Source organism: Rhinoraja longicauda, chromosome 4 (genome assembly GCF_053455715.1).
Source record: "Rhinoraja longicauda isolate Sanriku21f chromosome 4, sRhiLon1.1, whole genome shotgun sequence".
NCBI classification, from domain to species: Eukaryota; Metazoa; Chordata; class Chondrichthyes; order Rajiformes; family Arhynchobatidae; genus Rhinoraja; species Rhinoraja longicauda.
In genome coordinates, this window is record NC_135956.1 from 77,788,774 (window position 1) to 77,805,981 (window position 17,208).

At 42.5% G+C, this 17,208-nt stretch overlaps 1 protein-coding gene across 1 annotated transcript; it reads left to right on the forward strand.

Moving 5' to 3' along the window:
• The first annotated feature begins 3,797 nt into the window (after window positions 1-3,797).
• Window positions 3,798-16,795, forward strand: xkr9 (XK, Kell blood group complex subunit-related family, member 9). Its single transcript, XM_078398711.1, has 3 exons — window positions 3,798-4,278; window positions 10,887-11,074; window positions 16,041-16,795. The coding sequence occupies exons 1-3, from the start codon at window positions 3,977-3,979 to the stop codon at window positions 16,793-16,795; spliced, it is 1,245 nt and encodes a 414-aa protein (XP_078254837.1). The 5' UTR covers window positions 3,798-3,976.
• The last annotated feature ends 413 nt before the right edge of the window (window positions 16,796-17,208 follow it).

Sequence of the window (17,208 nt, forward strand, 5' to 3'; positions counted from 1 at the left end):
TTATTTCTACTTCCTTATGAGGCAGCATGCTTGGAATTGCCCTAAATAATGTTCCTCTTTTTAAAATTTTTCATTTAATATTTCATGTTCATTTATTTTAACTGAGCATCACCTTTACATAAATCTTCATAATTATACGAAAACATTCAATGCTTAATGTTGTCCAACCAGGAGATCAGGTAGGTTTAGGTGGACTGAGCGGAGGTGTTCAGCGAAACAATCGCCGAGCCTGCGCTTGGCTTCGGTGATATACAGGAGTTGACAACTGGAACAGCGGATACAGTAGATGAGGTTGGAGGAGGTGCAAGTGAACCTCTGCCTCACCTGAAAAGACTGTTGGGGTCCTTGGACGGAGTCGGGGGGGGGGGGGGGGGGGGGGGAGGTAAAGGGACAGGTGTTGCATCTCCTGTGGTTGCAGGGGAAAGTACTTGAGGATTATATGCCGCAGGCGATGTCTGATAGGGTGAAAGGTGAGGACAATGACGACATCTCCGATTGACTACCACAGTTATCTAGACCAGACTTCTTCCCACCCTGCTTCCTGTAAAGACTCCATCCCATACTCCCAATTCCTACGTCTATGCCGCATCTTCACCCAAGATGAAGTTTTCCATATTAGATCATCAGAGATGTCCTCATTCACATGTTCTAGGTGTCAACTCCTGCATATCGGCGAAACCGAACACAGGCTCGGCGATCATTTTGTTGAACACCTCTGCTCATTCCGCCTAAACCTACCTGATCTCCCAGTTACTCAACATTTTAACTCCCCCTCCTATTCCCAATCTGACCTTTCTGTCCTGGGCCTGCTCCATTGTCAGAGTGAGGCCCAACGCAAATTGGAGGAACAGCACCTCATATTTTGTTTGGGTAGCTTACACCCCAGCAGTATGAACATTGATTTCTCTAACTTCAAGTAGCCCTTGCTTTCCCTTTCTCTCCATCCCCTCCCCCTTCCCAGTTCTCCCATCACTTACTGTCTCTGACTACATTTTATCTCTGTACCACCCACTCCCCTGACATCAGTCTGAAGAAGGGTCTTGACCAGAAACATCACCCATTCCTTCCATCCAGAGATGCTGCCTGTACCGCTGAGTTACTCCAGCATTTTGTGTCGATGCAAGGCTCAAATACAATATATCCTTGCATCCTCCGTTGATCTATTGTGGTATTAGGCAAACTGTAATGGGTCCAGCTTCTTGTTGAAATGCACCATAACTGCCCTCTCGAGACACCATAACCAGCCTCTTTTAAGGTGAGAGGGGAAGATTTAATAGGAACCTGAGGGGCAACTTTTTCCCCATAGAGTGGCAGGTATATGGAACGACCTGTTGGAAGAGGTAGTTGAGACAGGAAGCATCACAACGTTTAAGAAACTTTTAGACAGGTGCATGGATAGGATAGGGTTAGAGGGATCTGGACTGAACGCAGCCAGGTAGGACTAGTTTAGATGGGGCATGTTGGTCGGCCTGAGCACGTTGGACCAAAGGGCCTGTTTCCATGCTCTATGACTCTAAGCACTACATCACCAAAGATGTTAGTGCCACTGGTTGATAGTCAATAGACAATAGGTGCAGGAGTAGGCCATTCAGCCCTTCGAGCCAGCCCCACCATTCAATGTGATCGTGGCTGATCATTCTCAATCAGTACCCCGTTCCTGCCTTCTCCCCATACCCCCCTGACTCCGCTATCCTTAAGAGCTCTATCGAGCTCTCTCTTGAATGCATTCAGATAACTGGCCTTCACTGTCTTCTGAGTCAGAGAATTCCACAGATTTACAACTCTATGACTGAAAAAGCTTTTCCTCATCTCCGTTCTAAATGGCCTACCCCTTATTCTTAAACTGTGGCCCCTGGTTCTGGACTCCCCCAACATTGGGAACATGTTTCCTGCCTCTAACATGTCCAACCCCTTAATAATCTTATATGTTTCGATAAGATCCCCTCTCATCCTTCTAAATTCCAGTGTATACAAGCCTAGTCGCGCTAGTCTTTCAACATGCGACAGTCCCGCCATTCCGAGAATTAACCTAGTAAACCTATGCTGCACGCCCTCAATAGCAAGAATATCCTTCCTCAAATTTGGAGACCAAAATTGCACACAGTACGCCAGGTGTGGTCTCACTAGGACCCTGTACACCTGCAGAAGGACCTCTTTGGTCCTATACTCAACTCCTCGTTATGAAGGCCAACATTCCATTGGCTTTCTTCACTGCCTGCTGTACCTGCATGCTACCTTTCAGCGACTGATGCACTAGGACACCCAGATCTCATTGTAGACAGGAAGCATCACAACGTTTAGACAGGTGCATGGATAGGATAGGTTTAGAGGGATCTGGACTGAACATTGAGTCATTGAGGCATGGCACTTTACTCACTGATTGATGCCCTATTAAAGCAGGTGAGAACCTCAGTAATGAGAGGTTGAAGATGTCTGCAAAACCTTCAGCCGGTTGGTCCGAGCAATTTGTTGAAAATACAACCACGTTCATTCAAAGGATTCATCCTCCTGAAGCATCTTCTGGCGTCAGCCTCGGTAACTTGAGATTCCAATACTATCGGGGGACTATGTGGGCCCAGGAAGCGACATCAGTGTTCTCCCTATCAAAACATGTGCAGAATGCCTTGAATTCGTCTGGGAGTTATGCCTCGCTGTCATTTGAGCTGCCCCCTGGTTTTGCCATGCGGGAAGTGATGGTACGCAAGTCCTGGCACAGCTGTTGAACATCCTTCTCAATCTCCAGTTTAGAGCGAAAGGCCCTTTTAACATTTTCGGTGGAATCTGCAGTCCCAGGTTTGAACGTCCATGATTTAAGGTGTTTCAGGTGCGGAGAGAAGGAACTGGACAGGACTGCTACGTCTGAGCATCAGGAAGAATTTACCATGAGGCAGGCACCACCACCTCTACCTTTCCCCTCTGCCTCGTGTTCTGCCCATGCGACAAATGAAAAAAAAACAACCCTTTGGGCTGGAGGGCTGAGTCTGGGGAGCGGGGTGGGGGGTAATGTTTCATACCCCCACTCCGCGTCCAAGGTTCAATCCTGACCTCCTGTGGTGACTGCGAAAGCTCGCATCATCTCCTTGTGACCGGGCTTCTTTGCAAACGTTGCAAAAAATTACAGGTCGGCCACTCTAACTTCCCTTCAGCATGGAGATGAGTTGCAGAATCTGGGGGTGGGGGCGAGAGAGGGGGGAATTGTTGCAGAAAAATAGAATGGAATTACAGGCATCATCTGCATCCTCTGGGATTGATGTAGGGTTAGTGTAAAATGATTTATTCACAAAATGCTGGAGTAACTCAGCAGGTCAGGCAGCATCTCGGGAGAGAAGGAATGGGTGACTTTTCGGGTCGAGACCCTTCTTCAGACTTCATTTTACTTTAGTGTAAAATGATGTTTGGCGGTGTGTCACATGAGTCTATGACTTTCCACTAATTCAATTCACAGCGGGTCCCAAGATTGAGAGTGGGGTTAGCCACCGGAATTGAAATTGGAACTCCCTTGTGCTCTGATCGCTTTGAGTGTATGAGGTGCTTTGACTCAGTTGGAACTTTTCGGGGGAACTGACCATCAGCTTTAACACATGACCAATTCAGAAAAATAGAAGCTTTGTAAAACTACACCACAAGGATGTCAGAAGACAACTACACACGTGGAGAAGCCTGGAGTGCCTGACTTCTCGGATGTGAGCGCACCGAAGCATCACGCTGACACTCACTCTCCGCCTCTTCCTCGACAGTTTTGTGCATGGACTTTACCCCCCAAACACACAGGCAATAATCCGCGTTATTGGGCGGCCACTCGCACTGTTTCTCTGTGACTGACAATTTACGACCTTATTGTAAACCAAATTAACATTGAAAGAATAGGGGACGTCATTTCTGGGAACCGCCGTGTCAACGAGAAAAGCGAAAGAGAAAAATAGAGACTTCACCGCGGGGGATATGGATTGACAGTAAGAAATATCAACTGTAGATCATGACAAGGGAGCAAAACTTTGGCAAGCGGAACTTTGCACTGTTCCTACTTGGGTTTGCGCTGTACCTGACTGACATTGGGACCGATCTTTGGGTTGCTGTTGTGTACTACATCGACGGGCACCCGTTGTGGGCTCTCCTGGTGCTGTCAGTGATAATAATTTCTTCAGTGATCCTGCAGAGTTTCAGCTGGTCTTGGTATGAAGACGACGAGAATAATCCAGATCTCAGTAACTCAGACTGCGCCAGCGGGCGTTGGTGTTGCCGTGTCCTGCATATTGTTCAGATGGGTGTGCTGCTCAGGTGAGAGTACTTTTCGTTTTCAGGAAAAAAAACCCTCCCTTCTCCCAGTTCACCTAAATCCTTATTCCTCCCGGTGGTGCGAATGGTCCAGAAATGTATCCGAGTCTGTAGAAGATGCATGTATGGAATTACTGGAGAATGGAAAGGAGGTCATTGTCATCTGAAAGATGAACAACTTGTGAAATTGCTTGGTAAATTGCGTGGAATTTGGTAAACGTGCGAGTTTCCTGCCCCATGAAGCCTCGCTATTTTCCGGGAAACGGTCACCCCGGGTTCGATAATGACTTCGGGTGCTGTCTGTACGGAGTTTGTACGTTCTCCCCGTGATCTGCGTGGGTTTTCTCCGAGATCTTCGGTTTCCTCCCACACTCAAAAGACGTGCAGTATTGTAGGTTAATTGGCTTGGTAAATATAAAAAATGGCCCTAAGTGGGTGTAGGATAGTGTTAAAAAATGTCCTTAGAGGGTATAGGATACTTCCAGTATAGTCCCTGGTGGACTCTTCGGAAGTGATTACCACAAGATACAAGTTGTGCAGGAAAATAACTGCAGATGCTGGTATAAATGGAAGGTATCAAAAAATGCAGGAGTAACTCAGCAAGTCAGGCAGCATCTAGGCGAGAAGGAATAGGAATAGTCTGAAGAAGGGTCTCGACCCGAAACGTCACCCATTCCTTCTCTCTTAGATGCTGCCTGACCTGCCGAGTTACTCCAGCATTTTTTGATCCCACAAGATACAAGATACAAAAAATCGCGAAAGGGCATAATTGTAAACCTGGAGACCACTATTTCACACGTTACATAACAACAATGACATTGACTCTATGCGTTTCAGCGCATTCATTTTGGCTGACTGATATTGGTCACAATTTGCAGAAATACCTTCAGCACCCCCATTGATTCCCTTGCGGAAACCCGTTTGACAATTACTGAATCAACCAGGCAGTGAATAACTGAGGTGACAACAATATAGACACAAACGACTACAGATGCTGGAATCATGAGCAAAATAACCCCAACAAACTGTTGGAGGAACTTGGGCGGTTCAGGCGGTAACTGTTCAGGCGGTAACTATGGAAGAAAATGGCCCGATAATGTTTCACTTCTGAGGTAGCGTCCCACCCCGAAACGTCGTCAGTTCATTTCCCTTCACTGAGCTGTCTGATCCGCTTAATTCCTACAGTAACTTTGTTTTGCTGACTATAATGTTGACGTTATCATTCTCCCTGGTGTGGTTCTTTTCAAGCGTATGTAAATACCTGTGACCTCAAGGTGTCTGAGCCTGATAATACAGAAACCACCAACAATGATTTCCCATTGCTAATATCACTCGATTTGAAGACCACAACGTGACCCATTCAGTACCTGTCAACCAAAATTACTGAAGATGAACAATTTTTGTGAGTCAAGAAAGATGTGCTAAATCAATTATAGATAATGGGCCAACATGGTTTTTTAATGCATGGCGCTCTGCTGTAGCATTCCATTGTACAATTAGCTTTGGATAATTAGTGTGCACATCGGTCCTTCCTTTCCCTCAAGGTCGGATCAGGGCCCGGGGAGTCATGATCATGATCAGGTGATGGAACCACAGTTGTCATCGGCCACTGGAGATGCTAACCTTGTGATGTGGCTGGACGTTGTGTAAAGACAGAGAAAAGGGTTAATGGGGATTAGTGGAGGGGCCCTAGATTTGCCTGCAAAAGGATCCAGTCATTGAGCTTCAGGTCAGGCATTTGTGATGTGATGATGAGACAAGTTCATAATGTAATGACTGAGCAGTGGTCAGCAATAGTGCGATGGGAATGAGTTCTGAAGACGTTGTTGAGTATGCTGTCTAACTATGGTGTATTAGACAGAGCACAATTGAATTTTTAAACACAACATATTTGTTAAATTACATATAACCTAAAATAACAAGATAGTTGATGCTAATACACCAATTAAGTTCACTTGTGAAGTTTATGCCCGGTTTATGATACATGCAGTGGCTTAAATGTGCGTTCCCATTATGTATGTCAGATGTATAAGAAAATAACTGCAGATGCTGGTACAAATCGATTTATTCACAAAATGCTGGAGTAACTCAACAGGTCAGGCAGCATCTCGGGAGAGAAGGAATGGGTGACGTTTCGGGTCGAGACCCTTCTTCAGACTGAAGGTCTCGACCCGAAACGTCACCCATTCCTTCTCTCTCGAGATGCTGCCTGACCTGCTGAGTTACTCCAGCATTTTGTGAATAAATCAATGTATGTCAGATGTTCCTGAATGAATTATCCTTCTTATTTATCACCCACAGGCTGCCACTCATCTCATGCGTCTTCCAAAAATATGATGAGTTCCACACACATGTTGGCTGTATTCAGCTTGACTTCACCACCATCTTTATCATTTTTTTTCCTCTCCCATGGCCTGCAATATGTCATGTCACCCAGGCCGTATAGAAATTTGATAGGAATTTAGGAAACTAGGAACACGAGTCGATCACTATGTTTAGACAAAAAAAATTTGCAGGTCTTTTTGGTTTTGTTCTTTACATTATTCACAAAGTGATTCATTTTGATGCTGTTCCCAAGACCAATATTATAAATTGTCTTATTTTTGTCATTCCCACAATTAACACCACTGATATTTTTAAATTCATGTATCTAAAGAAGTTATTTTCACTCTTAGATTACTTGCCTGTCTTTATAACTCCTTTGGTCCTACTTTGTTAAGTTTTAAAATGCTTCTGGTCTTCAGGCTTATTTGTTATTTCTGACAACTTTACAGGCCTCTTGGATTGATCTAATAACATCATTAATTTCCCCTGTCTGCTATTGACAGGCCACTTTTGTATTGTCTGTCTCCATCTATGATCCACCTACCATTGCCTCCCAACTACACTCCACCCCTCTTCCTCCTCCTCTCCTATCTGGCTCCAACTGCCCATTATCCTTCACCTTCGTCCACCCCTGGTTCTTGACTTACCATTTTCCCAATCCTCTTTATACTGGCTATTTTCCCTCTCCACTCCGAGTTCTGATGTACAGTTTCAGCCTGAAACCATTCCTTTCACCCCACGATTTCATAGTTGAAGTTAGTGTTTTGTATTGTTGTGTCGTGTTCACCAGCCTGTTGCTTGTTGGCAAGAAGCTATTCTTGAATCTGATGGTCACGGTTTTCAGACTCCTATACCTTCTTTCCAATGGTAGAAGTGAAATGAGAGCATGGCCAGTGTGGCATGGGTCTTTAATGATACAGGCTGCCTTTTTAAGTCTGCACTCGTATAGATTCCTTTGATGGTGGGGAGGTCAATATCCTTAATGGACAATGTCCACCATGTTTCGTGGACATTACCCATTATTCGTCTTACAATGGTGGTATCATCGGTGTATTTAAAGATGCAGTTGCAATTGTGTCTAGCTACACAGTCATGGGTATGTAGAGTGAGTAGAGTAAGGGACTGAGCATGCAGCCTTGAGGTGTTCCTGCGCTGACTTAGAGAGGAGGAAGTGTTGTTGCCAATTTGTAGTGATTGTGAGCTGCGGATGAGGAAGTTGATATAAAGCAGAAATTAGGCAGCCGAAAATACTCACCAGTTACTCTCTCATCAATCTTACTCTCTCATCAATCTCATCACAGCCTTCTGCCAAGCTCACTGTCGGTTATGAATTCCCCCACCAGTTGTCACCCAAGCCACCTGTCTATGTAGAAATAAAGAACTGCAGATGTTGGTTTATACCAAAGGTAGACACAAAGTGCTAGAGTGACCCAGTGGGTCAGGCAGCATCTCTGGAGAAACAGTATGGGTGACGTTTTGGGTAGGGACACTTCTTCAGATTGAGCTTTATCTGACCTTGTGCTCTATATACTTTCTAATGGGTCTCTCACCCTCTGTTGCCACATACGTCTGCCACCATTGGAGTTTGACCTAATTTCTGCTGTCTATTAGCCAATTTCACTCTTGACTAAACAAATTAAAAATAATATTTACTGCCTCTGTCAAGCTTTTATTGATAAATGTAAACACATTTTACATTGTCAATGACCGTGTTAGAGCAAGAATAACCCGTTAGCTAAATAAGCAATGATTGTGCATTTGAGAACGGAAATATTTAATAGATTTAAATAATTTTCTTAATTAGTTTTAGTTTAGTTTAGAGATGCAGTGCGAAAAAAAGGCTCTTCGGCCCATCGAGTCCGCGGCGACCAGCGATCACCGCACACTAACACTATCCTACACACACTAGGGACATTTTACAATTTTACCAGGCCAATTAGCCTATAAACCTGTACGTCTTTGGAGTGTGGGAGGAAACCAGAGATCCCGGAGAAAACCTACGCAGGTCATGGGGACAATGTACAAACTCCTGACAGATAGCACCTGTAGATAGGATCGAACCTGGGTCTCTGGTGCTGTAAGGCAGTAGCTCTGCCAATGTGCCACCGTGCCAAATGCTGGAATGATATTTCACTATTTCATTACAAATAGGTTTATTAAATATCCTGTTTTTTTAGTACAGCAAATAGCAGTCAGACATTTTATTACCAATTAACCTATTGCATCATAACTCATTTGAATCAAAGTACACATAGAAACATAAGTAGGAGTTGCTTTATAGGAATACACAGGAATATATTGGATCACAAGGAACTGTTTGTGGGCTACAATGTTTTATCTCCCATAGTTCTCAATGTCTACCCCAATTCCACTTGAGTAGCAGGGGGCATCTGAATGACCATTTTTTCAGACCATCTTATGATTTACCACCCTTGAATATAACCCAACAGCTCTCTTTCTGTGCTTGAAACATGTTCCTTCTGGCCAGAGATTGTAAGTAATACAAAATGATAGTGAACGTCTCAGGACTTGTTCCCACAATTATGAAAACTGAGTGGAAATGCTGGAAGCTGCACATGTACACATAAACAGACAAATTCAGAGGTTGCCACTGGTGAAACTTTCTTTCTCTATAAGGAGCACTGTTGCCATCTTTGCAGACAGAACACAAAATCAATAGTTGTTGGAGAGACAGAGTTATGCAGCATGGAAAAAGGCCCTTCACACCAACTTGTCAATGCCAACAAACATGTGTATCTGAGCTGGTCCCTGTGTTTGGCTCATATCCTTTTCTATCCATGTAAAAATGTAAAATGGAATTGATTCCCTCTGTGAAAAAGCAATGTGAAGGTTAAGCCTTGTATAAATGGATGTACCTGAGTTTTTAAAGGTTTACCGTGTCATAACTTCTGGTGATGTTTGCTGTGATTTGAAACACCAATTCTTGTGTCTCAGTGCTTAAGAAATACATTTAAAATGTATATGACTTTTAAAATAAATTAATGGAATTTTATCTTATAGTCGAGTCACAGATACAGTAACAGTCCCTTCAACCCACCAAATCTGGACTGACCATCAACCACCCATTTACACTAATCCACCATTAATCCAATTAAAAAAATATATTCTTGCCTCATTCTTATCAATTACCACTCTCATATGGTCATATGTCATATGGAATAGGAGTAGAATTAGGCCATTCGGCCCTTCATGTCTACTCCGCCATTCAATCAAGGTTGATCTATCTCTCCCTCCTAACCCCATTCCTCTGCCTTCTCCCTATAACCTCTCATACCTATACTAATCAAGAATCTATCTACCTCTGCCTTAAAAATATCCACTGACTTGGCCTCCACAGCCTTCTGTGGCAAAGAATTCCACAGATTCACCAGCCTCTGACTAAAGAAATTTCTCCTCATCTCCTTCCTAAAAGAACATCCTTTAATTCTGAGGCTATGACAATAGACAATAGAGAATAGGTGCAGGAGTAGGCCATTCGGCCCTTTGAGTCAGCACCGCCATTCAATGTGATCATGGCTGATCATTCACAATCAATACCCTGTTCGTGCCTTCTCCCCATACCCCATTCTCCTCATACCCCCTGACTCTGCTAACATTAAGAGACTTCTAGTTCTAGACTCTCCCACTAATCCTCTCCACATCTACTCTATCTACGTCTTTCACTATTCTGTATGTTCCAATACGTCCCCCCCCATTCTTCTAAACTCCAGCGAGTACAGGCCCAGTGCCAACAAATGCTCATCATAGGTTAACCTACTCATTCCTGGGATCATTCTTGTAAACCTCCTCTGGATCCTCTCCAGAGCCAGCACATCCTTTGTCAGATATGGTGCCCAAAATTATTCACAATATTCCAAATGCGGCCTTACCAGCGCACCTTATAGAGCCTCAACATTGTGCTTCCCACAATTTTGTTTGCTACATCATGGTAGACTTCTTTGGATGGTTAGATCGCATGTGATCCACTTGAGTAGTTAAAAGAACATGGGACACACAATGAGCTTGGTGCCTGTTGCTCTTCAGATAGTTCACTGTGTAAGTGTCCATTGGTAAATTCTAAAACAGTCATTTTTGGAGATGTGACCTGATTCCAAATCACTCTTTCAAATTCTTAAATGTAAATTGTATGAAATGGCATTGATTGAGTAGTTTTTATATCCTCTTAAACAGAAGATTTATGAGCATCGGCCACAAAATGGATAATTAATAAAACACAATTAATTTGGTGTTACATTTCAAAAATATTTTTCTCCTTGTTTTTAAAGGTTCATAAAGGCACTTGATTATGGATACAGGGCAGCATTTAAAAAAGAAGAAACTCACAGGAGCGCCATATACTCAGTTACAGATTTGAGCATGTTACGATTGTTTGAAGCATTTTTGGAAACTGCACCCCAACTTGTTCTTCAGGCCTTCATCCTGCTGAAATATGATGAAAGAGAATATATTCAGTGTAAGTTTGCTTTTATCATTGGTGTTATTGCTGTTATGTACTTTTATGGATTAAATAGGGTAGATTTTCTTGGGTTTAACACAATTAGCTGTTTTGTTATGTTCTACAGTCCTATGATGCCCATTTAGTTAAGTTTATTGCAGAGACACAGCGTAGAAACAGGCCCTTTGGCCCACCGAGTCCGCGCTGACCAGCGATCTCCGCACACTAACACTATCCTACACACACTAGGGACAATTTACAATTTTACCGAAGCCAATCAGCCCACAAACCTCTACGTCTTTGGAGCGTGGGGGTAAGCTGGAGTAGCAGGAGAAAACCCACGCAGGTCACGGGGAGAACGTACAAACTCCTTAGAGACAGCACCCGTAGTCAGGATTGAACCCAGGTTTCTGGCGCTGTAAGGCAGCAGCTCTACTGCTACACCACCATGCCGGCCTTCCTAAATTCAGCCTGAAATAAATGGAGCATTATGCCCAGACAGGCCCAACAAATGATATCTGTATTATATGGTCTATTATCATGCAATTGGAACCTCTCAATCCATCAATGATCTGAGAAAGCGAGAACAGACCTGAACCTGGAGGAGTTAGCTTTAACAGGATTTAAATCTTGCAGCCTGCTCTGAATATCCTCTTCCCCCATTGAGAAATATGGTGAGATATTATTGGAGCTGTGGGAAAAATACCAGGGAGGAATAATTGAATCCAATTGACTTAACAGTTGGAAAGGGCTTCAAAATTGTACGCTTAATTCTCTCAGCAGGTTTTTTTATATTGAGTTGTTTGGACAACTCGCTCTGGATTTATATGATTTAATATATGTACTTATTTCTTTCAGTGAGCAGGCATTAGGATATCAAAATGACCTAATATTATGCAATTTCAACTGTTGTTTCGACTAACAGTTTGTGCACCCAATTCATGAACTGCTATAGATCTTCATGATGTGTAAAGCAGATATGGAGTCTGGACTCAGTTTTGCAACTAGGGGTGCCCAGAAAACATTTATGTCAAACAGGAGAATGATTGCATGTTTACAAAATGGATGGAGGTTATCTGACTCATGGTGTCAGTACCAGCCCTTTGTTGTGGCAGCCAGAATTATTTATTTGCCAGAAGCTGACCCTAGACCCTAGACCACCTAGTCAGTCTATCATCATCCACTTGTGCTTTTTTCCTTTCTTGAAATTTTGAGAGTACAGAGTCTTTATGTCCCTGTTCGGTGGAAAGGAAAGAATAATAATTTGAAAGAGCCGTGGTTTTCCAGGGAAATTGGACACTTGGTTCGGAAAAAGAGGGAAATATACAATAAATATAAGCGGCAGGGAGTAAATGAGGTTCTTGAGGAATATAAAGAATGTAAAAGGAATCTTAAAAAGGAAATTAGAAAAGCGAAAAAAAGATATGAGGCTGCTTTGGCAAGTAATGTAAAAGTAAACCCCAAGGGGTTCTACAGATATGTCAATAGCAAAAGGATAGTGAGGGATAAAATTGGTCCATTAGAGAGTCAGAGTGGACAGCTATGTGCTGAGCCGGAAGAAATGGGGGAGATATTGAACAATTTCTTTTCTTCGGTATTTACCGAGGAGAAGGATATTGAATTATGTGAGGTAAGCGAAACAAGTAGAGTAGTGATGGAAATTAGGATGATTAAAGAAGAGGAGGTACGGACACTTTTGAAGAATATAAAAGTGGATAAGTCTCCAGGTCCTGATAGGATATTCCCTAGGACATTGAGGGAAGTTAGTGCAGAAATAGCAGGGGCTATGACGGAAATATTTCAAAAGTCATTAGAAACAGGGATGGTGCCGGAAGATTGGCGCATTGCGCATGTTGTGCCTTTGTTTAAAAAAGGTTCTAAAAGTAAACCTAGCAATTATAGACCTATTAGTTTGACGTCTGTGGTGGGAAAATTAATGGAAAAGATACTTAGGGACAATATATATAATTATTTGGATAATCAAGGCCTGATTAGAAACAGTCAACATGGATTTGTGCCTGGAAGGTCATGTTTGACTAATCTTCTTGAATTTTTTGAAGAGGTTACCAGGGAAATTGATAAGGGCAAGGCTGTGGATGTTGTCTATATGGACTTCAGTAAGGCATTTGACAAGGTTCCACATGGAAGGTTGATTAAGAAGGTTAAATCGTTGGGTATTAATAGTGAGGTTGCAAGATGGATTCAACAATGGCTGAATGGGAGATACCAGAGGGTAACGGTTGACAATTGTATGTCAGGTTGGAGGCCAGTGTCTAGTGGAGTGCCCCAAGGATCTGTGTTGGGTCCACTGTTGTTTGTCATTTACATTAATGATCTGGATGATGGTGTGGCAAATTGGATTAGTAATTATGCAGATGATACTAAGATAGGTGGAGTAGTTGATAGTGAGGTAGATTTTCAAAGTCTACAGAGAGACTTGGGCCTTTTGGAAGGGTGGGCTGAAAGATGGCAGATGGAGTTTAATGCTGATAAGTGTGAGGTGCTGCATTTTGGTAGGACAAATCAAAATAGGACGTACAGGGTAAATGGTAGGGAATTGAGGAATGCAGTGGAACAGAGGGATCTGGGAATAACTGTGCATTGTTCCCTGAAGGTGGAATCTCATGTGGATAGGGTGGTGAAGAAGGCGTTTGGTATGCTTGCCTTTATAAATCAGAGCATCGAGTATAGAAGTTGGGATGTAATGTTGAAATTGTACAGGGCATTGGTGAGGCCGAATCTGGAGTATGGTGTGCAGTTCTGGTCGCCAAATTATAGGAAGGATGTCGACAAAATGGAGAGGGTACAGAGGAGATTTACTAGAATGTTGCCTGGGTTTCAGCACTTAGGCTACAGAGAGAGGTTGAACAGGTTGGGTCTTTATTCTTTGGAGCGTAGAAGGTTGAGGGGGGACTTGATAGAGGTTTTTAAAATTATGAGAGGGACGGACAGAGTTGACGTGGGTAGGCTTTTCCCTTTGAGAGTGGGGAAGATTCCAACAAGGGGACATAGCTTCAGAATTGAGGGACAAAGGTTTAGGGGTAACATGAGGGGGAACTTCTTTACTCAGAGGGTTGTGGCTGTATGGAATGGGCTTCCAGTGGAAGTGGTGGAGGCTGGCTCGATTTTATTATTTAAGAGTAAATTGGATAGGTATATGGATAGGAGGGGATTGGAGGGTTATGGTCTGAGTGCAGGTAGATGAGACTAGGTCAGGGAGAATGGTCGGCGTGGACTGGTCGGGCCGGACAGGCCTGTTTCCATGCTGTAGTTGTTATATGTTATATGTTATATGTTATAGTATATTGAATTGTCTATTCTGCAACCTGACTCCATATTTACATATTCAAGGAGAATGCAAATTTGGGTCAGGTGTTTTGATTCTCTCTTCTCCCAATTATCCACAGCCCAAAATTCATATCACAATGGCCCCTTGGTTCAGCTGTTGCATTTGAAAAAAAAAATCCAGTTTGCCTATTTTATCTTGAAACATTAATATTTTATTCTTCAAGAGATTAATGGGCTGAAATGTTCCAGCATGTGATGCAATACTTTTGTATGCTATCATGATGCAATTTCTGTGGAAAAGTAATCCCGAATCAGAATACAGCTTACCTGCATTCCATATTGCCTGTAATGTTATATACAGGTCCCTCTGAATATGAAACAAACACAGTGTGAGGCATCAAATGGTGGATGCAATGTACTTCCTTAATGCAAATACCTTCATGCAAGTATAGCCTTGCTCAAATAAGTTGAAGGAGAGTTGTCATTGTAAGTTGAAGTAGAGCAGTTTAGGCAGGCCTCTGCCTTTGGACTTCAGCTCTGAATGTGGAACCTGTTAAGGCTCAGAGTAGCTCTCCTACAGGCCCCCACTTGCCCCAACTATTCACAATTTTGCTGACTGCAAGAACGGCTGAAGTGCCAGTAAATTGTCGCCTCTTTCTCTTCTGATTGTGAACCAACACCATTCCAGAGACTTAACTTAACCATCAACATCCTGGTCCTTCTCTTCCCTCTGGCCTCTCATTGCCACGTCAGCACCACTTCCAGGACTTTCTAGCCTCCTGACCTACTGTTTCTCTCCGCTCGCTTTGCCATTTAATATTTCCTGGCACTGGAAATTTTCATGACCACTTTTTTCACTTATGCATGCGCGAGCATCGGTTTCACTCTTCCCTACAAAACTCAGAGCGAGGAAATGAAATGCCACCAAGGCCACCGTGAGAGTTCTGCATCTTGGCATAAATGCTCTCCTCACTGGAGCTGTTGTCCCAGTCCACAGTGGCAATGCAACACTTAGTGTGTTCTATATCCCTCTCATCTTACTGAAATGCAACATTAATGGGTGGCAGAATGGTGCAGTGGTAGAGTTGCTGCCAAACAGCACAACAGACCCAGGTTTGATTCTGACTAGGGGTGCTGACTGTACAGAGTTTGCACGTTCTCCCAGTGACCATGTTGGATTTCTCCAGGTGCTCTGGTTTGTCCATGCATTCCAAAGACGTGCAGGTTGTTAGGTTTATTGGCTTTTATAAATTGGCCCTAGCGTGCAGGATAGAACCAGTGTATGGGTGATCTTTGGTCGGCGTGAGTTAGTGGGCAAACGGGGGTGTTTCCACACTGTACCTCTAAACTAAATTAAGCTGGCAATAATTTAATAGGGGATCAAGCAATTCCTCCTTTTGAGTACTGGATTGAATGTGCAGTAATGATATTGAAACATTATGGGGTATCACAAAATGCTGGAGTAACACATCGGGTCAGGCAGCATCTCAGGAGAGTAGGAATGGGTGATGTTTCAGGTCGAGACCCTTCTTCAGACTCATTGAAACATTTGTTGTTATCTCAGAATGATCTTGCGCCTATAAGGATTCAGAAGCTCTAAAGTGAACAAGATTACTGTTTATTGACATTAATATTAGTGTTGCAATTCTGAAGGATACTGAATTATATTACATGTTGTATTCCTTCTCTTTTGCAGATGTGTCTGTGATTTTGTCATGCATGAGCATTTCATGGGCTACTTTGGACTACTATGCGGCATTAAAAAAATCTTTACCTGATCAACCAAAGCTAACCTGCGGATTCCCTTATTTGTTGTATTTTTTTTACAAGTTGTTGACACTTAATGCAAAAATTTTGCTCATAACCCTTCTGGCTACGACACATGTCATTGTTGTTATTGTCTATCTGTGTGTTTTGTGGTTGGTTATGCTTATTTGTGTATTTGTGCAGCATACAAACTTCTGTACATCCACGATTCAGGAAGTTATTTACAAGGCAGTGGTTGCCATCATCTTAGTTTTTACCTTTTTTAATATAAAAAATAAGAATACAAGAGTGGTTATGACCCTCTATTATTCATTTAGAATTCTTGAAACTGTTTCACTTCTTGTCTTCTGCTGGCTTCTGAAAAGTTCTGAGGTTCATAAAGGCTTTGATTTCCCTGTTAGTGTAACCATTGTGCTGTCACTAATATTAGGGGTTATTTGCCTTGTGTTGTACTACAGTCATTGCCATTCAAAAAGGGCAAATGATAAAGACTTTGATCAAGACTGTGATGATTCTGACAATGCACAACAATTACAAACATCTTGCGATGAAGTTGATGGATGCCTGTCTAAAAAGCTAACAGCTATCCCCAACAATATAAATGAAGACAGCATTATGATTAATCCAACAGTCGCTAAATCCAGAAATATAAATAGTAGAATAGCAAATTGTTTAAGTGTTTAATTAAAGATATCACTGGATTCAATTGACTTCCTTCCACAGATGGAGGGTGTTATATTTGGTGTCAAAAAGACCTTTGTGACATCATCATTTTCACATTGGATTGTTCTTACAATTTGTAAGGTACATATTTCAATATAATCTAGAGTTAAAAGTGACATTAGCAAATTGTTAAAATAAAGTCCCGTCTGTTATTTCCGTGGCATGGTTTAGGAAATACCAGGGAGCATTCACGGTAGCATGGACTAAAGTGCCTGTTCTCTCAACCAATAAAAAAATTCAAATTGATGTTCAGTTATCTCATCTCAGGGACATTGTGTAGCAATTGTTTGCATAATCGTCAAATCTAAGCAAAATGTAAATTGAACATTTTTTGCATGTTTTTTGAATATATAAACTGCAAATATATATGGTGA

Bases quoted from the DNA above. Each gene is read 5' to 3' on its own strand.
- xkr9 (XM_078398711.1), top strand. From the start codon at position 3,977: ATGACAAGGGAGCAAAACTTTGGCAAGCGGAACTTTGCACTGTTCCTA. The intron at 4,279-10,886 runs GTGAGAGTACTT...TTGTTTTTAAAG, and splicing joins CAGATGGGTGTGCTGCTCAG to GTTCATAAAGGCACTTGATT. The intron at 11,075-16,040 runs GTAAGTTTGCTT...TCTCTTTTGCAG, and splicing joins TGAAAGAGAATATATTCAGT to ATGTGTCTGTGATTTTGTCA.